The sequence below is a fragment of the Lynx canadensis genome, chromosome E2 (genome assembly GCF_007474595.2).
Source record: "Lynx canadensis isolate LIC74 chromosome E2, mLynCan4.pri.v2, whole genome shotgun sequence".
Lineage (NCBI taxonomy): Eukaryota > Metazoa > Chordata > Mammalia > Carnivora > Felidae > Lynx > Lynx canadensis.
The window spans coordinates 47,345,589-47,373,256 of NC_044317.1; the positions used below are offsets into that span (position 1 = coordinate 47,345,589).

Here is a 27,668-nt window from a genome sequence, read left to right on the forward strand (position 1 = left end):
CGAGGGGTGAGGGGGTCACCCCCAGATTGTCCTGTGTCCTTGAACCTTTCCCATCCCTGAACTTGCCCAGCCTCTGATTGCATCATGTCGCTGGCCAGGATACCAGGGAGGTGGCTAGGGCAGGAACAGAGAAGGTGCAGGGGAAGGGAAGAGGGGGTGGGAGAGATGCTCAGAGGGGACAGTCAGAGGCAGGGAGAGGAGAGACTAAGCAGCAGACAGAGGGGGAAACAGAGCCACGTGGGAGCAGGTCCCAGGTCCCCAAAGCCTCCTCGCTCCTTGGCTCCCCACTCAGGGCTCTGACCGGCACCTCCTCTCCTCGGGAACCCTGTGCCTTCCACATCCACTCCCAGATGTGAGCGCCGCCCCTGGACCGAGTGCTGCCCATGTCCCACCCACCCAGCGCCCTCTACCCCAGGACCCCTCCCCTTCATGATCCGCCCCTGCTCTTACCGTGACCTTCCACTGATTTTGCTCCAGCCGTAGGGTGAAGTTAGCCACCTGGACAGTGATCACCCTGGTCACGCTGACTCTCCCATTGCCCCAGGCCACATTCTCCTGCAGGACGGCAAACGACTCCAGGCCCGGCCGGGTCCCGCAGGTCCGAGCCAGCACGTACACGCAGGTGCCCATGAAGTCGAAGCGGCGGCCGTCGAAGGTGGTGTAATGGGGGTCTCCCGATGCTTGGCAGGTGGCAGAGCCCACGGCCACGCAGCCCAGAATGCCACCGGACGGCTGGCAGGCCTCATGCGGGCCACAGGTGGAGGGCTCACAGGTCACCAGGCCGCCCTCTTGGCAGCGGCACAGGGAATCACACCCCGGGCCAGGGTGGAAGGTCTGGCCTGGCGGGTGGTAGGCGCCCTGGTATATGCAGCCACACGAGGGCAGGGGCACGCAGGACTCACCACTGAGTGCGAAGCCCTCATCACACACACAGCCTTCGTGGCAGTCGGAGCCGCAGCCCCCAGGCACTGGGAGGTCTCCACAGGACAGCGGGCAGCCACGGGAACATGCCTCGTAGTGGCTGTGGGGTGGGCAGCTCAGAGCTGTGGGGAGAGCAGCCGTGAGCATCCAGGGTCCCTGCTCCCTGGTGACGCACACGCAGGCACACGCATGCTCCCGCGCTCACACGTAAGCCGGCCAGCTGCAAGGAACCCTCTGTATAATCTATGATATGATCTTCCTGGGGGGGCAGATGATATCACAATTAACCTGGTCCTGATAAATAAGATTCAACTCCAAATTAACTGTGGTTTGTGGTTATCTGTAATGTCTTCAATGACATATTTTAAACACATACGTGCAGGTACAGTGTGTGTTTAATCTATGCAATGTACTCGTGAATGCAGTGGTTTTGACTTCTTCCTTCTCTAGTAGAGATATAGTAGTAGCAAATTAAAATATTTGGCCCATGTTTTGAAGAGAAAAAGAATAATAATTCCTAGTCCTATCTCCAAACTCCAGTCACTCCAAATTATAAGACAGGTGGTTTCCTTGAAACAAAATAAAAAAAACTAAAACTGAGCCAAATAAAGCCTCTGTGTTGATATGATAGTCACTTGTGGCCATTTAAGTGTAAGTTAATTAAAATTTAAAAAATAGAAGATTGGGGCAACTGGGTGGCTCAGTAAGTTGAGCGTCCTACTCTTGATTTCGGCTCAGGTCATGATCCCAGGGTGGTGGAATTGACCCCAGCATTGGGATCTCCCTGTCTGTCTGTCTGTCTGTCTGTCTCTCTCTCTCTCCCAAGCTTGTGCACGAGCTCTCTCTCTCTCTCTAAAATTAAAAACAAAACAAAACAAAACAAAACAAAACAAAACAAAACAAAATATTCAGTTCCTTGGTCACACTAGCCCCAGTTCAAGTGCTCAATACATGACTGGTGGCAACCATACAGGACAGCTCAGGGACAGAACACTTCCATCATCACCAAAGTTCTATTGGACAGCACTGTTCTAGATCTCATAACCAGCTTATAAGAGAATCAGGGAATAGAGGGACAAGTTAAATAACACTACAAAGAAGCAACTAGCCAAATTCAGAAAATAGGAAATTCTGCAGGACAAATGACTTTTTTTCCCCCAATAGATAAATGGTACAAACAAAATGGATAGAGGGACAGATATATGATAAAGCAAGTACAGTAAAATGGTCGACTATAGAATCTAGCTGGTAAGTGTATGAGTATTCACTGTAAAATTCTTTCAATCTTCCTATACATTTGAAAAACTTCATAATAATATGTAGGCAGAAAATGGAAAAGAGCTATTATAGGATACAAATGATTTAAGAAAGGGGCGCTTGGTGGCTCAGGCAGCTGAGTGTCTGACTTTGGTTCAGGTCATGATCTCATGGGTTCAAGCCCCACATTGGGCTCTGGCCCCCAAACCCCACTCATGCTCTGTCTCTCTCTCTCTCTCTCTCTCTCTCTCTCTCTCAAAAATAAACATTAGAAAAAAAATTTTTTTAATCACATAAGAAAAACCAACCCAATGCAGTGTGTAGATTTGGTTTGGATCCAGATTCAAATAAACTGAAAAAAAAAAACCCACACTTTTTTTTGTTTTTATTTAGACAATTGGGGAAATTTGAACCTAGGCTGAATTTTAGATGATGTTAAGGAATTAGTGTTATTTTCATTACTGGTAATAACGGCATTGTGGCATGTTTCTTAAAAAGTGCTATCTGTTGCAGATGTTTACTGAAGTATTTATGGGAAAATTCATATGTCTAGAATTTGCTTTAAAATATTTCAGCAAGTGGTGCCTGGCTGGCTCAGTTGGTAGAGCATAGGACTCTTGGTCTCAGTGTTTTAAGTTTGAACTCCACACTGAGTGTAGAGATTGCTTAGAAATAAAATCTTAGAATTTTTTTTAAATCTTCCAATCCATGAACATGTGATGTCTTTCCATTTATTAAAAAATAAAATCTTAGAATTTTTAAAATACAAAAATAAAAATAAATAAGATATTTCAGCAAAATAAAAAAATAAAGGGAACTATTGGGTGGAAAGCTGAATCCATCTCACTAAGAGATGCCTTTCCAATACATTGTTTTTTATGTTTAATATTTTCATGTTTTAATATATTTATATAGACATTAATATATTAGTGTTTTATATGTTTTATTAGTTGTGTACTAATGATATTTGCAACGATAACTCATTCTATCTTTTTTCTTAACACTTAGAGTCTGATGGTCTTAAGAATTTCTAAAAATAATGAAATGTCGTTCACATGTATATATGTTTGTGGCAGAGAAGTATGATGGGGATTGGGACAGACTGATGACAGCCACCCCTTCTTCTTGGCTTGGCCATGGTGCTGGTTTTGGCCAATGGGATAACAGCAAATGTGACGCCAAGCAGAGGCCTGAAGTGTGCTTGCCTACTGGGGCTTGTCCACTCTCGCTGTTCTTTGGAACACTGAGACCACTGTGTGAAGAAGTCTGTGCTAGCTGGCTAGAAGATAAAACCAAGTGGAGCAGGGGTAAGCCGTCCTGGATGAGGTCCCCCAAACCAACCAGCCTAACAACTGCCAGCTGTGTAAAATCAGGCCATTGTAGACCCTCCAGCCCCCATAGAACTGTCAGTAGGACTGCAGTGATAAACTATGCTGGCCCAGATTAGGAGAATAGCCCAGCCCACAGACTCATGAGAAATAATAAATATTTGTTGTAATCCACTTTTAGCTTTGGGGATGTTTGTTACAAACAAAAACTAACCCATGCAATGATTTAAAAAGAGACTTTCTGGAGCACCTAGGTGGCTCAGTCAGTTAAGCATCTGACTTTGGCTCAGGTCATGATCTCACGGTTTGTGGGTTCAGGTCCCACATCAGGCTCTGTGCTGACAGCTCAGAGCCTGGAGCCTGCTTTGGATTCTGGGTCTCCCTCTCTCTGCCCTTCCCCTGCTCTCACTCTTTCTCTCTCTCTCCCTCAAAAGTAACATTAAAAAAAATAATAAAAGGAGACTTTCTGGGGCACCTGAGTGGCTCAGTTGGCTAAGCATACAACTCTTGATTTCGGCTTAGGTTAGGATCTCATGGTTCATGAGATTGAGCCCCATGTCGGACTCTATGCTGACAGCCCTAAGCCTGCTTGGGACTCTCTCTTTCTCTCTCTTTCTCTACCCACCCCCCACTCATGCACATGCACACACTCTCTCTCAAAATTAATAAGACATTTTTTTTTTAAAAAGAGACTTCCACGTATATAAGTATATTACATTAGGTATATTCTTCTGGAACTAAAAACCATTAGATGGTCACTTTGGGAGAGCAAGAATTTTTTTTCCTGTTTTCTCCCCCATTATATCTTCAGTTCCTGGAATATAGTAGGTGTTCAACAAATATTTGTTGAATGAATGAATGAATGAATGAATGAATATAAGTTGAAGGAGAAAAAGAAATGATGTAACATTCATGTATTTATCATGTGTATTTCAACAGATGATGTGATGTGTACCATCCAGGCAGATATTGTAAATGAGTGAAGTAGGCCAGATGGTGACCAAGAAAAACCGGAGAGGGGACCAGAACCAGGCTTCTTCTAAAGGCAGCATTGCTACTCATCTCTGAATGACAGCTGCCATATGGGAATTAGATGCAGGGCTACCAGATATTTTTGGTCATCTTATAAATATTTACTGCAACTGCGCCTTTCTAGCTGTACGTGATCCTGGGCATGTAACTAACTCTTTCTAAGCCTCTATTTCCTCATCTGTTAAATGCGTATCACCACAGTCCCCACCTCATAATACTTTTGTCAGAGTTACGTGAATTAATGATACTTATAGATCATCCTATCTATAGGTATCCTAGAGACCCCCCAATACTCTTTACAAGGCTGAGCCCCCCCAGTTGTCACTCCTGGTACTCACGGCAAAGTTCCTCACTCCTCCAGGGGTGCACGGTGGCCCCGGCAGCCTGGCATGCAGCAGCATAGGTGGCCAGTGCATCACACAATGGCCCAGACTGGCCCGGCAGCAGGCAGCGGTCGTAGACGCAGTCACGCACAGTGCCCTGTGGATCCAGCTTGCTGTGGCACTCCCGGAAGGGCCCCTCAGGGTCGGCAAGGATCCCACACTCCTTCTTGCTCTGCAGCTGCTGGGCCACTAGGGAGTCCAGCTTGGGACAGTCACCCGGCTCGGTTGCCCCACAGCCTGGCCTCGTCTCCTCCTGCCAGCTGTTCCCGAAGGCCAGTGCGTTGGCAGCTTGGCCTCCACCGCGCAGGGCCAGATCATCACCTGGGTTCCCGTTGAAGTTCCCGCAGAGCCCGCAAAGGGCCCCAGCATAGCTGCCGGGAACCTTGGCAATCACACGGTTGTTCCAGTTGTAGGTGACAGTCAGGCCAAAGTCTGTGCGCACAACGGCATCTTGGCCCTGGCGGAACACCTGCACCTGGCCATCTGCGGCCTGGAAGGGCAAGTACTGAAGGACGCCATCCACCTGGGTGGAGATGAAGGAGGTCCACGGGGTCAGGGTATTCATGGTTCTGTGTCCCACCCTTCACTTCACTTCACTTGGCTCCAAATACTCTCAACTCCTTGCTGTTCTCTTGAGCACGTTCTGCTTCGTTCCACCTCAGGGCCCTTGCACTTGCTATCCCTCTGGTCTGGCACACCAGCTACCTCTCTTCAACCTTCAACTATCGGCTCAAATCCAAATCCCTAACCCACGGCCTTCAAGAGCCTACAGGATCTGTCTCCTCATTACCTCCCTGACCTTCCTGCCTCCTACTCCCTCCCTCCGTCCCACTCAGTATGTTCCAGGCACACTGGCTTTCTTGCCATTCCTCCACTTGTCTCAATTTAGTCCAACTTCAGGGTCTTTTCGCTTGGCCGAGAACATCACTGACCACTTCTCTCCTGGCTGCGTGTCCTGCAGCCTTCAGGACGGCGCAAATCCAAGCCCCTTCCCTACAAGGTCTCGTTTAACCTTGGCTCTGTCCACCTTTGTACCCGCATCACCTACCACATTGCGCACTCAGCCTCCTTGCTGTCTCCCTGAACACATCAAGTGCGCTGTCACCTCATGGCCTTTGCACTTGCCTCCTCCTAGATACCCCCCCAGTACTCTTTCCTTGGCCAACGCTACTTCATCTGTTAGGTGTTAGCTTTGATCCAAATCCCTTATGGTGGCTTAAAAGGCCCCAGGTGACCTGAGCCTCACTACTCTCCAATCTCTTCTCCAGTACTGCCCCATTCCCCACGCCTGCGACGGCAGCCACGAAGCCATTTTGATCTCCTGAAGTCAGCAAGCTCAGCCCAGCTTCAGGGCCTTTGCTGTACCTTCTCCTTGCGACGTTCCTACCCTCTTCCCTGTCCCCATTCTCCGCCTGGTTGCCTCCCCATCACCCTTTACGTCTCGGCTTAAAACAGAACCCCTCTCCCACCAGGCCCTGCTTGTTCCCACTTTTCTGACCTCATCTCCTACCACCCTCTCTGCCCTGTCTCTCCAGCCTCGCTCTCCGGTGCAGCCACACTGGCTCCACACTGTTCTCCGGAGTCTTCAAAATCTGTCCAGCCTCAACCTTTGCACCTGCTGCTCCCTCCTCCTCGGAACCACCACTCTTCACTCTTCCTTGTCCTTCAGGTTTTGTTTTAAATCAAGACTTCTATTGCAGCTGTCCCCTACATCATCCCCCTGCCCCCATTCCAGCCCCACGGACCTCCAGGCTGTTCCTCTACCCCTCATGTTTGTTCCTGCCTCAGGGCCTTTGCACTCACTGTTCCTTCTACCTGGAGTACTCTTTCATCTACTTCTGTCCCTATCTGTTGCATCCCTTTCCTCAAGAGCAGCAGTAGGATGTAGTGGTTAAGAGTATGGTCTCTGGAGCCAAACAGCCTGGTTACAAATTGTGGCTCTGTGACTTATTAGCTCTGTGACCTTGAATAGATGACTTAGCCTTTCCGTGCCTCAGTTTTCTCATCCAGCTATTTCACAGAGTTGTTGTAGAGATTCAATGAGTTACTATATGTCAAGCATTTAACACCTAGGGGTAATGTCATATATTGGCTATTATTATTCCAGACTCAGAGAGGTGGGATCATAAATAGCAATCATTTGTTTATCCAGAAGTTTCTCTATGCCAAACACTCGGCTTTATGAGCAAAACTTCCTTTAATGCAAGGCCGTTCTGAGGACTATGACTTAAGGCCTATAAAGGGTTTAGGGGTGGTGCCTGCCACATGGAAATTTCTTTCAGTTTTCCATCCATTTCCAATTCATCCTCCTCTCCAGGGCGCAGGCCACTGTCTAAAACTGTTCAATGATTATTTACTAGAGTTGTGAATCTTACAACCCCACCTCTCGACTTTTATCTTCTTCTTTTTTTTTTTTTTAAAGAGAAAATCACTGGTTCTTGACTTCTGCTGCGTGGTGGACACGCTGACAGAAGACAAAACTAAGGCAAAACCTGGAGACAGTCATTTGGAGACACAGTCACACAGCCAAGGAGAGGCAGCACCGCCTGGCTCGGGGGCCCAGGACTTAACCACTGGCCACACGATGTTTTAACAGATCCCCAGCCCTACCGGGGGTTCAGAGCCCCACTCCTGAAGGGGGATTTCCTGCCCGCCTCCCAACCACCCCGACCCGCGTCGCTCACCAGCACTTTCCCCGGGTACTCCCGGCGCACCGCCACCTTCACTCCGCGGGCCTCCACGCGCACGGCACGCGTGTAGCTCACGGTCTGGCTGCCCCGGTGCTCGTTTTCCACCAGCACCCGGAAGGCGGGCAGCCCCGCGGCCTGGCTGCACGAGCCGGCCAGCAGGTAGTTGCAGGTGCCCATGAAGTCGAAGCGCCGGCCGTCGAAGCTCACGTAGTGCGGGTCCCCGGAAGCCTGGCAGCTCCCGAAGCGGTCGGGGTAGCAACCCAGGAGGCCGTCCTGGACGCGGCAGCGCTCGCCCGCCGGGCAGCCCTGTGTGTCGCTGCAGCGCACCTGCTGGGTGGCGCCGTCGCAAGTGCAGCGCCGCCGGCACAGCTCATCCGCCCATATCTGCTGGCCCGGGGCGAGCGGGCGGCCCTGGAAGATGCAGCCGCATGAGGAGGCCGCTACGCAGCCGCCACCGCTGGCCACGAAGCCCGGGAGGCACACGCAGCCCTCCACGCACGGGCGCCCGGAACAGTTGGACGGCGTCGCCTCGGAGTTGCAGGTGGCCGGGCAGGCGGGGCCGCACCGCTCATAGCGGCTGTTGGGGGGACAGGACAGGGCTGCGGGGAGACGGGGGAGGATGCGTCAGGCCAGCGCAAGGGTGTTGCATTGATGCATTGGCGGCTTCGTTTCCTGGTGGGGCGCCCCGCCCAAAGCGCTCTACGGGACTTCCCTCCCCACATTCTGCTCCTTCCCCAGAGCTCCGCATGGCACTTCCATCCCTCCAGGTGCTGGGACCCCAAACCTCAGAGACACAGTTGACTCCTTTCCCTCTTCATTCACCGACAACCAATCTGTCAGGAAGTCCTGTGAGCTCCATATTCAAAAATCTATCTAGAATCTGCCCCCTGCTCTCACCACCCCCTACCCTGGTCCAGTCCCTTCCAAGCAACCTTCTGCCTGGTCTCCCCCGGCCCCCATGCTACCCCACAGGCCGCTCCTCACAGACAGCCAGAGGGACCCTGTGAATGCCTGTGACGTCCCTCTCCTGCTCAGAGCCCCCTTGTGGTGCCATCTCAGGGGGAAGGCTAGAGTCCTCCTGGTGGCCAATGAAGCTCCCCATCACCCGCGCCCATCACCTCCCTCCTCATCTCCTCTCCCTCTCCCTTTGGCTCACTCTGTCCCAGCCACAGAGGCTTCCTTACAGGTCTTCACGCTCCCACCTCAGGGCCTTTGCACTGGCTGGCTGTTTCTGATGCCTGTACTGGCCTTTCCTCCGAAGTCAGTGCAGCATGTGGTTAAGAGAAAGCTGCTGGAGCCCGGATAGCCTGGGTTCAAATCCCAGTCTTCCCTTCTTAAGCTGTGTGATTGTGGACCAATGACTCCATTTGCTCCCTGCCTCAGTTTCCCCATCAGTAAAATGAGATGATAATAGCACCGACCTCACAGGGTGGTGAAGGGTAAATAAGTTAACCTATGCAGAGACACCCCACAGCATCATTGTTACTCAGCTCACTCTATTGCCCTTTGCTGCTCTCAGCAATGATGTCACCTGTTCAGAAAGGCCTTCCCTGAGCACCCTCGTCGTGAGCCTCCCGTTTCCTCTTCTTACACAAATGTCATTTCTTTTGCTCTTTGAAGACGTTCCATAGTTTACTGCTTACTGTCTGTCTCCCCCACTGGAATATGAACTCTGAGAGCAGGGATCTGATCTGCCTCAATCCCAGAGCACAAAGGACAGGGTCTGGTCCACAGGAGATGCCCGCTCATTCAGAAATGAATGCATGGGTCAAAGAACTCACTGGTTCCTCCTCTGCACCAGGCATTGGGGAGCTCGGGAGGGTGGGCATTTACTGGGCAGTGAGGACATATAGGAGTGACCACGACAAACCCCACATGGCCACAGTGTCTCCCCCAGACTTGCTCCTCCTTCGGAGTCTCTGTCTCAAGCCCTAGGCCTGGGTCTGGGCACCTCCCCTTCCCTGCACACTAGACTTTCTGTCTCCAGAAAAATTCCTTGGGAGCCTCCCAAGGGCAGGGACAGGTGTGTGCTGGCCCCCACTGTGCCCATTGCCAGAGGAGGGATGGGGCCACAGAGGGGCTCAGGGAATGCCCGTTGAGTAAATGAGTGAGTGAATGAATCATTAAGTGGATGGATGCCCGGACTTTACCCAGAGGGCATCGGGGAGCCTCGAAAGGAATGCAAACGAAGAGACGTTCACATTTCTGCTTCGGGACTCTGAGGACTACGTCTCATGCCGGCTTCCGCACATGCCCCTCTCTCATTCCCAAACCCACTTCCTGCTCCCCCTTTATCTGCCTAGTTGAGTTCCTCCCACAGGTTTCCAATCAGGCATCCCTTCCTCTGGGAAATTCTCCTTGACCCTGCCAGGCTGAGTTGAGAAGCTTTCCTGGTCTCCCGTGCCCAACCTGGAATTCCCCTGTGCTGGCCCTGGCCACTCTGCCTGTGCCTCCCCGAGCCCAACAGGGACCGCTTGGGACTGTCACCGGCTAGTGATGTGTCTGCCCCAACCTCGGGCTCACCGCGGGCACCGTGTGGCCATCTCGGCCATCCCTGTGTTCCTGGCATGGTCCGGCTTCAGGCTGAACCACACGAAGTGCTCAGACATTGAACAGATGCAAAGAGACCCCTGCCTTCCCACCACGTGCTCCCAGTCCGCCCCGGGGCATCACTCACGACAGTTGGCTGGTGACCTCCAGTCGCCGACAGAGATGCCGTGCTCCAGACAGGCCTGGGCGTAGGCGCTGAGGCTACGGCACAGGCTGGACCGGTCCCCGTTGAGCACACACATGTCATACACACACTCCTCCAGGAAGGGCCGGGGCGGCAGTGCGCTGTGGCAGGCAGCAAAGGGGCCGTCGGCCTGGGTCAGCATGCCGCAGAGCCGGTTGCCCTCGTAGTGCTGGGCCTGGCCCGGGGTGCACGAGGGACAGTTGTTCTGGCAGCCGTCGTCACACAGGTAGTCCCCGTCGTCCAGCTTCCAGCTGTTGGCGAACTCCACGGCGTCCGGCGCCAGCTCCGAGTCGGGCGTGAGGAAGTCATCGGTGGGGTCGCTGTTGTAGTTGCCACACAGTCCGCACACCTGGTCTCGGAAGCGCTCTGGCAGGCTCAGGGCCAGCTGGCAGTCCCAGTCGTAGGTGACCACCAGCCCGAAGTCCAGCTCCACCACGGCCCGCGTCCCACTCTGGTACACGCGCAGGCGACCCTCGGCCAGGGATACGGGCAGGCGTGAGCGCTGGTTGTCGATCTGTGGGGGGAGGGGTGGGTGGTCAGATCCCCTGTGGTCCGGCCCTCGCCCCTTCTACCCTCTCTCTCGCTTCCCCTGCTCCAGCTGGGATTCCTTCCTCCTGCTGCTTAGAACGGTGCCTGGTAGGATCGCAAGTGCTCGGGACGTGAAGGCACTGCTGCATTAAATGACCATTCACTGGGCACTCCCTCTATGCCTGGTCCTGGCCGGGAGATCACTGAGACAACCCAGAGCCTGCTCTCGTGGGGCTCCCAGTCCAATGAGGGAGACAGAACTGTCACGAGATCAGAGCGACAGATCAGGGTGATCAGGACTGGGATGGTGGACGCGCAGGAGGCTGTGGGAGTCTAGAAGAAGAGCCAGACCCAATCTTGCAGGTCAGGGGAGGCAGGGACAGCTGAGCTGAGCTGAGCTGGGCTGAGCTGAGCTGAGCTGTAAAGGATCAGTGAGGGAGAGCCACGGAGACAAGGGGAAGGGGATTCCTTCGCAAATATCCTAAGCGGAGAGAGAGTCTGGCCAGGAGATGAGGAGTGTGTTTCTCGGTCCCTTGGGCCCAGTTTCCTCTTTCTGTGTGTTTCTTGTTAATTCCTTCTTCCCATATGCTTGTCTTAGTCAGGAGGATGGGGTATGAAAAAAAAAAAAAAAAAGGAATAAGAGGCAGAGGGAGACTGCAGGAGAAAGGTCCAAAGGTAAGATAGATCTTCATTTGGTCAGTGGGTCAGCAAGGCCTCCGTGAGCCCTCCTGTGTGTCTGCGTCCATGGGCAGTGCTGTGGACGCAGCCGTGACTGAGACACTTACAAGCTCTCAGCCCAGGGAACCTAGTCACCTCCATTTTTCAATGATACAAGTAATATTTGTTCATTACAGAAAACTTACAAAATGCTCATGAGCAAAAATCGGGAGAGGGAAATCACTCATATTGCTGTGGACACACCTGCCTGCCAGGGTTTTTTTCTACCTTTTAATGTATGTAATTTTTTTCCTTTTAAATAATGAGGCCATGTTGAAGCCCCCATTTTATGAAGCCCTCATTTCTCCTAGCAATGTTTTGGGGACATCCTATCATGATTCTTTTCTTAAAAAAAACCCTTTTTTTTAGTTTGTTTGTTTATTTATTTATTTATTTAGAGCACAAGTAGGGAAGGGGCAGAGAGAGGGAAAGAGAGGATTGCAAGCAGGCTCTGCACGGTCATTGTGATAACACATTGTGAGCCCAACGTGGGGTTTGATCCTATGAACTGCAAGATCATGACCTGAGCCGAGATCAAGTTGGACGCTTAACTGACTAAGCCACCCAGGTGCCCCTAATGTTTATTTTTTAATTTGTTATTTTGGGAGAGAGAGAGAGAGTGTGGGCAGGGGAGGGGCAGAGAGAGAAGAAGAGAGAGAATCCCAAGCAGGCTCCATGATCAGCACGCAGCCTGACTCGGGGCTTGATCTCAAGATCAAGAGATCATAACCTGAGCTGAAATCCAGAGTCAGACGCTTCACCGACTGAGCCACGCCGGGGCTCCTATCATGATTCTATCAGGAGCTCTAAACCTCTGTCAAGTCACTGACCTCTGTAAGGATCTGACCAATGGAATAGGCCCTCTCTCTCTGAAAAACTGCCCAGCATGTGCACAATTCCTCACGTAAATTCAGGAATTTGAACTCCCTCTGCGCTTGTGCTCAATCCCTCTAGATCTGGAGCACACCTACTTGAATCTGCTTACTTATTCATCTCACAGAATCACCGGCACACTCGCAAAATGAGGGAGGTACCAGACTATTCAGTGCTGTGCTGTTTGCCATCGTGAAAAAAGCATCCATCCGTGGGGGGTTGAGTTGAATGAATGAGGAGGCATCCATCCAATGGAGAACCGTGCAGATGTAAAAGAGAGAGAGCGCAGAGGCTCCCTTTATGCTGATATGGAAACAGCTCTAAAAGGCACCACTCATGCACAGCAAAGTGCAGAACAGAGCAGATGGTACAGTGTTCTTTGCTAAGAAAGGGGAAAGGTAAGAACGTATTGTTTACATTGCTTGCATTGTCATAAAGGAACCCTAGGTGAACCCTCAGGAAATCAGTAAAACTAGCTACCTATGGGGAGCAGGGGCAAAGCAGATGAAGATGGGAATGAAAGCCAGACCTAGGGGCACCTGGGTGCCTCAGTCGGTTAAGCATCTGATGACTCTTGATTTCGGCTCAGGTCATGATCTCATAGTTCATGGGTTTGAGCCCCATGTAGGGCTCTGCTCTGACAGCTTGGAGCCTACTTGGGATTCTCTCTCTCTCTCTCTCTCTCTCTCTCTCTCTCTCTCTCAAAAATAAATAAATAAACATAGAAAGAAAGAAAGAAAGAAAGAAAGAAAGAAAGAAAAAGGAAGGAAGGAAGGAAGGAAGGAAGGAAGGAAGGAAGGAAGGAAGGAAGGAAGGAAGGAAGGAAGGAAGGGAGGGAGGGAGGGAGGGAGCCGGGGCACCTGGATGGTTCAGTCAGTTAAGCATCTGACTTCAGCTCAGGTCATGATCTCTCAGTCCGTGAGTTTGAGCCCGGCCTCAGGCTCTGCTTCAGATTCTGTCTCCTTCTCTCTGCCCCTCCCCCACTCACACTCTGTCTTTATCTCTCTCTCAAAAAGTAAATAAACATTAAAAAATTAAAAAAAAAAAAAGCCAGACCTTTTGCAACAAGCCCTGTTTGTTCTGAGCTACGTGAATGCTTTACCTATTAACAAAAAATTAATCGCAGCATCATGGAAGAAACTCACAAATATTGTGCAGAGCAAAAGAGGTTTTACACAAAAGTCTTCTTACCTGTGTGATTCCATTCATGTGAATTTCTTAAACACACACACGCAAGTTCTTGAACAGGCAAAACTAATCCATGGTGGGGGGAAAAAAATCAGAACTGTGGTTGCCTCTGGGGGTGGGTTGGAATTGTTTGCAAAGGGGAATGAGAGAATGTTCCAGAATGATGAAAATATTCTGTTAATGGAGGTGTGCATTGCACATTTGTCAAAACTCCGTGACTTGAGATTTATGGATTTTATTACGTGCATATTTGGTATCAAAAGTGAACACAACAGTGTAAAAATATTGTATAAGGCAGAATGGTGAAGAGGCTAAGCATAGTGACTCAGAAGCCAGACTGCATCTGAGCCCTTGGGAAGTCTGTCATCTCCCTGGACCTCAGTTTCCTTGTCTAGAAGTGTTAATAATAATAATAATGTGGGGGGCGTCTCGGTGGCTCCAGTCGGTTGAGCGTCTGACTCTTGATTTTGGCTCAGGCCGTGATCCCAGGATGGTGGGGTAGAGCCCTGTGGTCCGGCTCGGCGCCGGGCATGGAGCCTGTTTGGGATTCTTTCTCTCCCTCTCCCTCTCTCTCTCTGCCCCTCCCCTGCTCATGCTCATGAGTGCTCTCTCTCTCACTCTCTCTCTCTCTCTCTCAAAAAAAAATGCCTACCCCCACAGATCGCTGTGAGCACTCAATGCATTCATACATGGAAATCACTAAGAAACAAATCCAGGATATAATAGGTGCTCACTAAATTTAGTGTTAGTCGCTTAAGAAATTCCCCATTGTTGGACATTTTGTAGCCTTTTTTTTTTTCCTGTTGCTATTACAAGCGACATTGGCATAGACTTTTTTTTTTTTTCTAAACCATATTTCTGAGTATCCTTTAATTTTCTACAAGTAGAATTGCTGGACAAAGGGGATTTAACACTCGGCCACAGATTTTCAAACTCCCCCCCCCCCCCCCCCCGTCTCCACACCCTCCGCCCCAGCCTTTGCCTCCTCCTTCTGACTGGAGGCTCACAGGTATTCAATCTGAAGCTTCTGGGTACTCACTCGGACGAAGCCAACCTCCCCGCGGACCACCGACACTGAGTGGCTGTAGGCGCGCACGGTGACCAGGCCCACATAAGAGACTCGGCGGCTGCCTCGGTGCTCGTTCTTGGCTTCCACGCTGAAAGCGGGCAGGCTCTGGTCCTTGCTGCACAGCTCCACCATGGTGTACAGGCACGTGCCCATCATGTCGTAGCGACGGCCGTCGAAGGTGGTGTAGTGCGGGTCACCCTGGGCGCGGCAGGTGGCCGTGGGGACCGCCACACACTGGGCCTGCCCGTCCACCACCTGGCACTGCTGCTGAGGAGTGCACTGCACATCTTGGCAGGAGGGCTCCTGGGGCAGCACGGCTGGGGGCAGGGGGCGGCAGAGAAAGAGTCAGGAGTATCCTAGCAGGTGGGAACCGTGGAGCTCTCCTGCTGTGGGGAGTTTGGGCAGTGGGCCCACGACTACCCATTTTAGAAGTGGGGAAACTGAGGTCTGGAATCTTACAGGGAGAGAGGCGCCCAGGGATGACCCAACCCCATGTATTCTGATCCCCTGGTTTGACACAGCTCAGCCCAGAGGAACTGGAAGGTAGTGGAGAAGGATCATCATGGAAAGGTTAATTGGTGGGTTTTCTGTCCCCATTTCCCCCTCCCGTGCATCCCCACTCAGGTCAGAAGGCTAAGGCATCTTTATTTTTTTAATTAAAAAATTGTTTTTAATGTTTATTTTTGAGAGAAAGAGACGGAGACAGAGTGTGAGCGGGGGAGGGGCAGAGAGAACAGGAGACAATCCAAAGCAGGCTCCAGGCTCTGGGCTGTCGGCACAGAGCCTGACACAGAGCTCGAACTCACAAACTACGAGATCATGACCTGAGCGGAAGTCGGACGCTTAACCGATTGAGCCGTCCAGGTGCCCCCTAAAGAGTTGTTTTTTTTTTTTTTTTTTTTTTAAGGAAGACAGACTGTTCATCACAACAGAAATGACTAGGGATCTGGCTGCCCATGTTCGAATCCTGGTTCCACCAATGATATGTGCGGGCACTGGTTGAGTAATTTTAAACTCTCTGTGCCTCAGGCTCCTCATTTGTAACAAGGGAGTGATAACAGTACGTTCTTCACGGGGATGTTTGGGAAGGAGGGTGTTGCCAGGCTCAAATAAGCTACAACATAAGTAGGGGTTGGCCCCCGCGTTAACTGAGTGTTCCTTGTTATGATTAATCACCCACCCCTTCCCCATTTCTACTATTCAAGCCCAAAGTGACTCTTTAAAGTTGAGGGACTTCCGTGCCCAGGGTCTGAGGGGGCATTTTTGCCAGTGCAGGGAATCCTAATGTCCAGGGTCCTAGCTTGAGGCAGGGGGTCCACACAGGAAGAAATAGCTCTTCCCTGCCTCCCTGTCTTCAAAATTTCTTGTTTTCTGTCCGCTCATAATAACTTACTAGATACCCCCTAAGAACTTTACAAATGTTAACTTATAACCCCCTCACTACAGTCCTGTGACAGTTATTACCCCTGTTTTACAGACGTGGAAACTGAGGCCCACAGAGGTGAGGTCACACGCCCAAGGTCACACAAGCAGAGGTGGGATTTGAACCTGGGAAGTCTGAGTTTAGCATGTGTGACCTCAGACACCACACTGTACTGTGTGGGGGCCGTTCCTCCATGCGCTGAGCCTAAGGTTACACGTAGGGCCGGGTCCTAAAGATTAACTATGTTAATACATGCAAGGCACCTAGAATGGTCTCTGGTATATTGAGAGGTAACTCCCCCCAACACGGTAGCCATTGTTATTATTATACTTCCAGACCTCTTGAGCTGGGGTATAAACATTCCTATAGGAAGTGGGGGAGGTGTAGTTAGCAATTGGTATAGTTGCTAAAATATCAAAATATTTCTGGGGTGCCTGGGTGGCTCAGACGGTTAAGTACCGGGCTTCTGATTTCAGCCTCAGGTCATGATCTCAGGGTTCGTGAATTCGAGCCCGGCATCGGGCTCTGTGCTGACAGTGCGGACCCTGCTTGGGATTCTCTGTCTCCCTCTCTCTCTGCCCCTCCCCTTCTTGCACTCTATCTCTCCCCCCACCCACACACACAGATCCCTCCCTCCAGGCACCTTGGCTCTTCCCTAGGACCCTATCTCTAAGCCCCCGGACACCATGGTGGCTTCTAAGACCCTGCTGCAGTGGTCTAGCCGGCACCAGCATCTCTTCTGACTGGTTGGGACCTTGGATCTTACTGGTCGCTAAATATTTAGCAGTTCCTGGTAGGAGAGGGAGGAGCTGGGAAGCCTTAGGGAAGGGAAGGATGGCAGAGGATGGAGGTGAGGTGGGGACAGCCCAGCGGAGCCAGGAATCCACAGGGGAGCAGGTGGGTGGGAAAAGGGAGGAGGTGAGAGAGCCCGCAAAGGGGCCCCAGCCTCATTTCCCATCACTCACTTCGACCGCAGACACCTGCTGTCCCGTAGCTGATGGCGGGGGCCAGCCCGAAGGTGAGCAGCCCAAAGTCGGTAGTGGCCTCAATCACGTGGGTCCTGTCAGTCGTGCCGAGGTCCACTTCGGCGAACGAGAACTCACTGCCTGGCACAGCTGTCCACGAGAGATCGGCCCCCAGCCTGCGCCCCTCCATGGTCAGCTCGTTAACAGCCTTCGTCCGGGCCACCACCACTGCCACGCCCTTAGTGCCTGGCATGCTCTTCACCACGTAGGCAGGGCAGTAGGCCGCCATGTCTGGGATCAAAGCCAGGTGGGGGTCATAGGTGACTCCATCCCTCACGGCACCTGTGCCAAACTGCAGGACCTGGATGCCCACATCTGCGGACAGGTAGAGGGGCAGGGATGGCCGGACCTCAAACTCGGCCACATCACCTGCCCGGAGCCCGCGGGAGCCGGTGGTGCCCCCCTGCTGGTAGGTCAGCCTCGTGGTCTGGCTGGCCACGACGTAGACCAGATCGTAGCGGCTCTGGGAGGACAGGGTGGGCACCACGTAGCGGGTGCCCCAGGCGGACGTGGGCAGCAGCTGCTCCACCACGTGGTTGCAGTTGGTGTGTCTCTGGGCACAGCTGTGGCCGGAGAACACAGCCACGGGGCTCCTGGCCGTGATCTTTGAGCCCGACAATTCAGCTGTGCCCTGCACCTGGGCCACCTGGTAGGGCTTCAGAGTCAGGCTCAGGACACTGCCCGCTGCGTAGAACTTGCTCTGGAATGTCACTGCCCCCTCCAGCTGAACGCTGACCGAGGCTCCCGCTGCCCCAGCCACCACAGCGAACTCCTTAACATGCCTGGAGGAGACGCCGGGAGGCGTGACCACAAAATACTCGGTGCCCAGAGCGCGGACGGGCCACAGCCGCGTCAGCTCTGCCGTGTTGGGCTTAGTGTTTACGGCCTGTGCGGAGATCGCGCGGTCCGAGCGGATCACCACCGCGCTTTGGAAGGTGTTACTGCCGACCATCTCGGCTTTGGCGCTGATGTTGACCGTGACCGACCGGCCGGGCTTCACCGTGACCTTCTGGGAGGTGCCGTCTGCCTGACTGAGAACGGAGACTGAGGCAGGGCTGTCCGACAGACTGGAGAGGAGGAGTTGGAGATAGGCGCGGCTGTACCCGGGCACATAGTTCTGTAGGAAGGCTGCGAGGAATTCCACCTCCCTGGGGTCCTGGGGGTCCACTGACACCCCCTGGGTCAACCCTGAGGGGGAGAGAATGAGTTATGGGTCTGCTTATCCAATCCTCCCCAGCGGACAAGTAACCGTTTGCACTGTGCCTAGATATTGAAATAGTGACTGGAGCATTCCACACCGCCACCCCCTCTCCCCCCCCCCCCCCCCCCCCGCCCTCTCTCTTTCCTTTCTCCTTATTCACCTACCGGCCTTTCTGGCTTTGGTTTCCTAAAAGCCTGAACACTTTCAAAGGGGATCTCAAACTCCAAGGCTGATGAGGCCAGGCGGACAATGTGAATGTGGGAAACAATCTGGCTGGTGAGTGTGCAAACCAAAGCATTCATATACCAAGGAAAGCGCGGCGTTGCTACTGGTTTCAGCCTGTTATTATGATGGTTTATGGGCTTTTCTTTTCTTTTCTTTTTATGCCAGATCTTACCATTTTTTCAAGAGAAGCTGGCTCTTTGAATTTCCATGAAAAATTTTCAAATTGGTTTAAGTACTGTGGGGCTCAAACTGCCTGGATTCAGGTGCCTGTTTGATTTCTGTCTTAATAAAACTTGGGGGTGAGTAAAGGGGATAAAGGGAAGAAGATTATGGAAGTGAGGACAATGTGTCTCCTAGAAATAGAGAGGAGTGGGTGCTTTCCAACACCCCTAACTAGGAAGATTCTCCAGGGCTGGGAAGAGAAGGGAGAGCAGGGAGAAAGAGGGGGAGGAGATCTACAGAGTCTTGGAGAGAGTATAGGGGTTATAGAAGGACTGTCTGTTGAATAAGGAGAGCTGGAAGGATGTCCCAATGTCTCACGGGGCCAGAGAATCAGGGATAATGAAGGCTTCAAAAGTAACTTAGGCAGATGCTGACTGATTCCCATCTTTTCCCCAGTACCCTGGCTTTACCTGAGACTCTAGGTCCTGGGCATAACCCTGGGGAATCGGGCACTAAGCCCTCCAAGAATGACTTTAGTAAAAATTACCATCACCTCCGCAGAATGAGGCTCAGAGTCAAAACGTTGGTTGAGTTACAGAAAACAGAGAAAGTGGTAGTTCTCACATACTTAAATTTGGGGACCGCGTTTTTTCTTTGCTTCCTTCTGGGACAGAGAGACAATGGGCAAATTCCACATTTCTCTGTAGAACCCACGGGACCTCTCTCCATCTTGGCTAGCCTGGGGTGGCATTGGGAGATAGGCTCATGGAGGGCGTACGGATGGAGGGTGCTGACCCCGGCAGGCAGCGTGCCCCAGACCAGAACAAGGACATCGATGGGATCTCTGCCCGACTTACCCCACAGGAGGGTTGCTCCGGTCCAGAGCGTCCACCAGCTCAGCAGGGACCCCATGTCTGCAGTGAGGAAAGAGAGGGGGTCATAGGAGGCTAGTCTGGCCCCACTGGCTGGACGCTGTTCTGGAGAGGACAGAAGGGCCCAGTTTCAGGACAGGGGCTACCTGGGCACCAGGAAGGCTGAGGCAGGTTGGATCCAAGGGCCAGTCCAAGGGGACTCAGATGTTCAGTGGATCTGGTTGGGGGTGGGGAGAGGGCAGAACAGGGCAAGGATGGGGAGTTGGGTGTCCAATGGTCTGGGGTTGGGGTGAGGAAGCCTGGAGCCAGGGGCCAGAGTAGGGGACATGATGTCCCACTTCTAAAGGGGACCCCAGCCTATCTCACCTGCAGGTCCCTGGAGCTGTGGGGCTAGCCCCTGGGCTGGGCTATATAGCAGAGTTTCTTGCCTCCTTGGGCCACACCCTGGGCCATCTGCCAGGAAGATGGTGTCAACTTCCTGGAGGAGGCTGGTGATCCCAGAGCCAGGTGGAATGGGGACCCTGAAGGCCTGGAAAGGGTGGAGGGCCAGCTCGGACACCTGGGTCCTGAGAGGGGTGTGAGAACAGCTGGTGGCTGTGGCCTGGGAACCGGCTGGAAACTTCAGAACTGGAAGGGTGGTGTCCCTGAGGGAAACAGCTGGGGAGCAGGGTGCTGAAGGCCTGGGTCTCCGGGGAAGGGGGGTGGGGGGTAGGGGCGGAAGGCGGTATTTGATCTTGTTTGCTGGGCCGATGGTTGGATTTCTTCCTTTCCCTCCTGCCAGGAACAAGAGCAAAGGACCTACATCCGGGTTCTGGCTGCTCCCTAGTCCCGCAAGCTGATTCCTGGGCCCGAGCCATCCACATCCTGCATCCAGGCCGTGCTTCGGGGGGTGGGGACAGGTGTCTGGGGTGGGCAGGAATTTGGGCACCTGACCCAGGCTGGTGGGTACCTCCACCCCCAGGTTAGCAGGGCCTCCTAGGTACACTGTCTGCAAAATGGGAACATCAAAACTAGCCTCACTGGGCTTATCTCCCAGACGGCACTCTGTACACTCTCGAGGACTGTAGGGTGGGAGGCAGGTTCTTCTGGTGGGGTTCCCCCTGGGAAGAGTGGGGTGGGAACTGGGGAGCTGGGAGCTGTGTGTGAAGAAGGATGGAGGTCTCTGTTTCCTGGTTCCACGCAGACACTGGGTTCTACTTCCTGGAGAATTATTTGTTTTCTGGGAGGTTGTTTTGCCCTGAGAAGGGACTGGCTGAACAGGCTTTGGGGAACTCTATGCTCCCCATCACCCCAGGATCTACCTGGGATGGGAAATGGGGGCCTACGTTGCACATGGGGAGCAGAAGAAGGGGCCGCTGAGAGGTGGTGTGGGCTTTCTGAGATGGGGTCTGTTCCTCCGGAGGAGCTGGCCATGCCCAGGTCTTGCTCCCCTCCTCCCAACATCAAGACTCATTGTTTGCTGGGGAGTCTCCCCTGGAAACAGCAGCTGCAAGGCCTGGGAGCCCTCTCGGACGACACCCCAGCAGCTGCTGCCCCCAGGACTCCTCCTCTCTTATCACCAAAGCCTGGGCCTTGGGTGGCCAGGGTGGGTGAGGGCTCTGGCATTCCCCACGAAGGGCAGGTTCCCAGAGGGAGAGATAAAGGCTTGGAGTTGAACGGCACCCAAAGTCAACCAGGAAAATGAAGTGAGTAAACAGTGGACTGGATGAGAGCCAGGGATGTCAAGAAACAGGTGGGGGGCGGGGGGCTCATGGGAGTAGGAGCTTTGAGGGGAGCAGTGCCTGGGTCCCTGTGGGGTCTGGGGGTGGGCGAGGGAGCAGAGAATTAGGGTGAGCCTTGGGGGCGACTGATGAGGGAAACAAAGACAAGAAAAATTCAGCCTGCAGCCCATTGATAGGTGTCAGAGACCCCCAGCGTATAACGGTCCCCCAGACGTTTATGGCTGCCTTAATGTCTCCGTTTTTACACTTCCCTGAAAACTAAAAGCAACCTTATTTTGACAATAGCTAAATCTTTAGGGTCCTGTGAGACCCTGCTTTCAGCATCCAGAAATTCCTTGGAGACCCATGTTATCTATACCTCCTCTCCCTCCACAAACTTGAAAGTATATAATTAGTCACTCCTCACAACCCCAGTGCAGCTCTTTCTGCCCACGGGTCCTGTCCCCGTGCTTTAATGAAATCACCTTTTTGCACCAAAGATGTCTTCAAGAAGTCTTTTTTGCCATTGGCTCGCAAACCCCACTTCAAATTTCACCAGTGACCATGCCTCCCAATCTCCTCTAAGCCTTGAGGTCTCCCCTAGTTTGACCCCAGAGAGGAGGCTTTGTCCCCTCAAAATCCATTGCTGCCCTTCATAGTCAGAGTCCCTTAGAAATGGGGTGGTAGTGGGGAACCTCACGATTTAATATTTTGGATTTGACACCTACTGGGACCTTCTTCTCACTTCTTTCAGGACCCAAGGGGTGTGTGTGGGGGGGGGGTGGGTGTGGTACAACACAAACTGTGGTTTACTCCGTATCACGTCTATTCTCAGAACCCCCTTATCTATTCTTGGAAAACCCCTGGAGATAACTTGTGGGGACCCTTCCTTATGGTCAGAGAAACACATCCATCCCTCCCCACACCCCCAATCCTCATTCAGAGCCCAAATGGGTGTTTGAATCTGAGCCTTCTGGCCTCTCCCTGCTCCAGGATTTTCAGGGGGCAGGTTTGCACTAATAAGACCACTAGAGACCCTTGAAACCCTCTGGTTGCCTGGGCTTTACAGAAAGGGCACAGCTAGAGAGAATTTACTCTCTGCAGCTAAATTCAGATTTATTATTACGTTATTTTATTACGTTAATTATTATTATAATTGCAAGATATGTCTCTTTGGTGGAACGATCCTTCCCTGTAATTCCCCTCCTTGTTCTTAGCAATTTTTTTTTTTGCCCTGAAGTCTACTTAATTTGATTTTTTTTTTCAACGTTTATTTATTTTTGGGACAGAGAGAGAGAGAGAGAGCATGAACGGGGGAGGGGCAGAGAGAGAAGGAGACACAGAATCGGAAACAGGCTCCAGGCTCTGAGCCATCAGCCCAGAGCCTGACGCGGGGCTCGAACTCACAGACCGCGAGATCGTGACCTGGCTGAAGTCGGACGCTTAACCGACTGCGCCACCCAGGCGCCCCTAATTTGATTTTAATGTAGTAACTTTTGGCTTTTTAGAGTTCTTGTTTGCACAGCACATCTTTTCCCATCCTTTTTACCTGTAACCTGCCAATATTGTTATATTTCAAGTGAGTTTTTTGGGGACAGATTACAGTTGAATCATGGTTTTTAAATTCACTCTACCAATCTCTGTTTTTGATTTTGCGTAATTTGGATAACTTGCATCTAAAGTAACTATTGATGCTTGGGCTTAAGTTTGACATCTTATTATTCATTTTCCATTTGTTCCCTCTGTTTCTCATCCCTCTGGCTTTTTGCTTTTACATTCCTGTGGATTACATGAGCATTTTTTTTTTAGAATTCCATTTTGATTTATATTCTTTATGAGTGCATTCCTTTGGACAGTTTTCTTACCATTTGATCTAGGAATTACAATATGAATACATAATGTATCACATAAGTCTAGCATCAATATTTTACCACTTGGACTGAAGTACTGAAACTTTACTTCTATGTCTATCCATTTACCTCCTTCGCTTAAAAAAATATAATTGTGTTAAGTACTTCTGTCATCTACATTGAACAGCACATCAGACGATGCCATAGTTGTCTTGTACTTGGAGAGGGGTATGGAGAAATAAGTCTCTGCCATCTTGTCTGGAACTGGAAGTCACCGCTTCTTTTTTAAGGAATGTTTATTTATTTAATTTTGAGAGAGAGGAGAGAGAGAGAGAGAGACAGAGAGAGAGAGAATCTTAAGTAGGCTCCACACTCAGCAGGAAGCCCGACTCAATCCCATGAACCATGAGATCATGACCTGAGTCGAAATCAAGAGTCAGATGGACACTCAACTGACTGAGCCACCCAGGTGCCCCTACCAGTGTACTTTTAAAATCATTCATTTCAATCCTAGTCCTGACTGCATATAAAATTCTTTTTGGAAGCTTTCCCTTCATAAACCTTCCACAACTTTTTCATTCAGATTTTGACTTAGGCCTTTTCTCTCCAAACAACCAGTCTCGTTTTAGGACAAAATTACTTTCCTTTTCCTCAACACAACGTATTCCCCTTCCTTAGATCTTTCTTGTATATCTCCTGCTTTCCTACATAGAGAGTTGCTACCCTTATTCCCACCAGTCTTAATTACAATTTAGCCAAGTTTTAACTCCTAAAAACCATAGTCTCCAGTGAAAACTAAGTAGTAACCAATTGTGAACTGTTATATCAGACTTCTTTAGATCTGAAATTTATAAATACGTTTCACAATTTTATTTTATTTTATTAACGTTTATTTTTGAGAGAGAGACAGAGAGAGAGAGAGAGAGAGAGAGAGAGAGAGAGAGAGTGGGGGAGGGGCAGACAGAGAGAGAGAGACACAGACACAGAATCTGAAGCAGGCTCCGAGCTCTGAGCTGTCAGCACAGAGCCTGATGCAGCGCTTGAACCCACAAACTGTGAAATCACGACCTGAGCTAAAGTCGGATGTTTAACCAACTGAGCCACCCAGGTGCCCCAAATACATTTCACAGTTTTAAAAACACGTTTTTCCATAGTTCAATTCTTTCAGTAAAGTGCAAAGCATACTTACCAAAAGACCCAAGTAATCCTCAGCTTATCTGCAATAGGAAACCAAAAGCAGATAAACCTCACATTCAGTAATCAATGCTTCAGTATCTTACCTTATTTAGAAAATACTTAGATGCCCAATGAATTCAATCCAATTTGCCATCTCCAAGCAAAATTTTAAAGTTTCGGGTTACCAGAGACTTTGAAAGCTATCTTAACAATTACCCATGAAAACTTGGAGGCAGACAAAAGTAACCACCAGTTGAAATCTTCTTTTTGCTAACACGGGCTTATTTGACCTTTAGTCATCCTTGGTAGTATATAAAAGTTTTATATTAATGCTGATAACTCTAAATTTTTTTTAACGTTTATTTATTTTTGAGACAGAGAGAGACAGAGCATGAACGGGGGAGGGTCAGAGAGAGGGAGACACAGAATCTGAAACAGGCTCCAGGCTCTGAGCTGTCAGCACAGAGCCTGACGCGGGGCTCGAACTCACAGACTGCGAGATCATGACCCGAGCCGAAGTCAGCCGCTTAACTGACTGAGCCACCCAGGCGCCCCTAATGCTGATAACTCTAAAGACATGTCTATCTTAATTACACTAAGAAACTTAAATTAGTTTAAATACTGAATATGGGAGCACTTGGGTGGCTCAGTTGGTTGAGGGTCCAACTCCTGATTTTGGCTCAGGATGAACTCATGGCTCGTGGGTTTGAGCCCTATGTCAGGCTCCATGCTGGCAGTGCAGAGTCTGTTTGGGATTCTCTCTCTGTCACTCTGTCTGTCCCTCCCTTGCTCTCTCTCTCTCTCTCTCTCTCTCTCTCAAAATAAATAAATAAATTAAAAAACCAAATATGCTCCATCTGGGTCCACTTAAAACACAACCAATTTGTTCCCCATTGTCAAATTTTTAGCTGGGGCACTAGTGGGGAAATCTGAAGTGGGTGGTGTAAGTCCGGAGGGGTGCTCTTTGCTCCTTGACAGAGAGGGTGGAAGGAGGAGACAGTGGTGCCAGGAGCCAGTAATGCAGGCCGCACCCAAGGTGGTGCAGAAACAGGAAGGAAAGGAGGAGGCAGAAGAGGTGAGCTGCTGCCAGACAGCTGGAGGTGGGCAAAAGCCCCGAAGACAGAGAGCGAGGCTCCTGGCTCTGAAGCTCATCAGTTTGGACAGAGGAGCAGACGCTTGTTTTTTTCTCACCGATAAGTAGAAATGGGCAGTCCATGTAGAGCCAGAGAAGACCGGGAACTTCCCTGAAACAAAAGGAGTTTTGACAGCTGCTCCATCCTGAGGTTGACTAACCAGAGACAATTGATTACAATTATCATAGCCATTAATCTGGGTCTGATAAGTCCTATAGCCTGTGTTTACTCCAATAACCTGGGTTAATTAGGAGGAGCCCTATTTATATAATCATCAACCAAAATGTTGGGAGGGGGGTTATTAGCCTGGTTAGTGGCCAAACACAGTCTGTAAGAGGTCCTTAGGTCAAGGTCCTGATTTAGTGCCACGGAGACCTGGAAACAGGGTACCTCAGTCCATTTGCCCCATTTCCTGCAGAAGAGATCTGATAGATCCTACTGAATCTTAATGTCCCATTAATGGGCCATTTTCCCTTGTCTCCTAAGGAGTACTGACATCATGCAATGTTACAGAAGACCACTCTTTTTTTTCCCCCTGACATTTTTGCAGCCTGAATTGTTTCCAGTGGGTTAAAAGGCATCCCAATGGAGAGTCCTTGGGAACTGAAGAAGATCCCATGCTCCTAGAAAAGTAGAGAGGGTCCATTACCAAGAAAATCACCCTCCCCGCCCCCCGCCAACGACTCCCAGGTGGCATCCCACACAGGATATGTCAGAGGTTCTCCTAGTGTCAAAGCCACCAAGAGATGGCCCTTGAGTGAAATCACTGTAATCACTGCCCTGCCAGCATCCACCCCCCCAACCCCACTGCTTCCCCATCATCCTGGGCTACAAATAGGTGCTGGTGATGCCGGTGGACTTCGTGCCGGTGCTATGAAGGCTGTGAAGAACACGCCATTTTTAACCCATGGAAAACACTAGGAAACTTTTACAAGGGGAAATTACTCAATGTTGTAATTTAAGTAGTTAATAGGGGACATTGATGGAAAACAGTAAAGATAGAAATCCATCACGATCTAAACGACATTCCAGCACATGGAGTTTTTACAGCCTACTTCCCTAGGAAAAAATGGTCCCTGGTTAGATTTTAATTCAATCAGATACTGGTTTCAGCTGCCTTGGGGCCAGAAGCAGCTAGACCAGAGATGTGGAGCAGATCACATTAGACCAATAAGGAGGAAACATCACATGGGAGTCTTAAGATTGGCAGCTGCCCTGGTGACCTAAGTGGCTGTCCTGTGCCCAAGAAAGACAACTTTGTATAAGGACAGGAAGAAAGAGAGGGCATCAAGTTTCTGGGTCTTGTTTAACATTCTTCTCAGGGTGCTAACTTCCAGCCAAAAGGCAGGCTTTCTCCTCCTCATAGAGCAGCTGCAGGCTAGAGGATTGAAGCCTGAGCCATTGACAAGAAAGTGTTCCAATAAGACCATACTCCTCAAAAAGCCTCTGAAATGAAAGTAAAGAAAGAGAAGAGGAATTACTTGCCAAGTTTGCACCGAGGCTCGGAGTCCAGATGAGAAGACTCAGGCCGCATGTTCAGGCACCAAAATGATGTGGTTTGCCGTTTTGGGGTTCAAAGCCGACGGCCAAGAAAGAATTCTTGAGATGTTTTTGGTGCAAAAAGGTGGTTTTATTAAACCACAGGGACAGGACCCGTGGGCAGAAAGAGCTGCACTGAGGTTGTGAGGAACGATGGATTATATACTTCTAAGTTGGGGGTGGGAATGGATAAAGGAAGTTTCCAAGAGGATTTTCTTTTCTAATTTTTAAATCTTTATTTATTTTTAAGAGAGAGAGAGAGAGAGAGAGAGAGAGAGAGAGAGAGAGAGAGAGCATGAGTGGGAGAGGAGCAGAGAGAGAGGGAGACACAGAATCCAAAGCAGGTTCCAGGCTCTGAGCTGTCAGCACAGAGCCGGATGCAGGGCTCGAACTCATTAACTGTGAGATCATGACCTGAGCTGAAGCGGATGCTTAACTGACTGAGCCACCCAGGCACCCCTTAAGAGTATTTTCATATATTAAAGAAACCTACAGGATCCTGGAGGCCTGGCTGATGTCAAGGTAAGGTTGCTTTTTGCCTCTAGCAGCACATTAACATTAAGGCAGTTAGTTGTGAACTCCTTGAGCATTGTCATACTCCACCGGTCTTTTGTCAATGGGCTGCAAGTTGTAAGGAAATTT

General features: G+C 50.7%; 1 protein-coding gene across 1 annotated transcript in view; it reads right to left on the reverse strand.

Annotated features, from left to right (window-relative positions):
- Nucleotides 1-20,491, reverse strand: part of LOC115503098 (Fc fragment of IgG binding protein) — a 40,821-nt gene extending 20,330 nt beyond the window's left edge. The window contains exons 1-10 of the mRNA XM_032591286.1: nucleotides 20,431-20,491; nucleotides 20,072-20,255; nucleotides 19,775-19,845; nucleotides 19,614-19,670; nucleotides 17,109-18,356; nucleotides 14,691-15,037; nucleotides 10,289-10,859; nucleotides 7,606-8,210; nucleotides 4,877-5,444; nucleotides 451-1,043 (exon numbers count right to left, since the gene is read on the reverse strand). Coding sequence (XP_032447177.1) covers nucleotides 451-1,043; nucleotides 4,877-5,444; nucleotides 7,606-8,210; nucleotides 10,289-10,859; nucleotides 14,691-15,037; nucleotides 17,109-18,356; nucleotides 19,614-19,670; nucleotides 19,775-19,845; nucleotides 20,072-20,255; nucleotides 20,431-20,491 — 4,305 coding nt within the window. The remainder of the gene's footprint in view (nucleotides 1-450; nucleotides 1,044-4,876; nucleotides 5,445-7,605; nucleotides 8,211-10,288; nucleotides 10,860-14,690; nucleotides 15,038-17,108; nucleotides 18,357-19,613; nucleotides 19,671-19,774; nucleotides 19,846-20,071; nucleotides 20,256-20,430) is intronic.
- Between the last annotated feature and the right edge of the window lie 7,177 nt (nucleotides 20,492-27,668).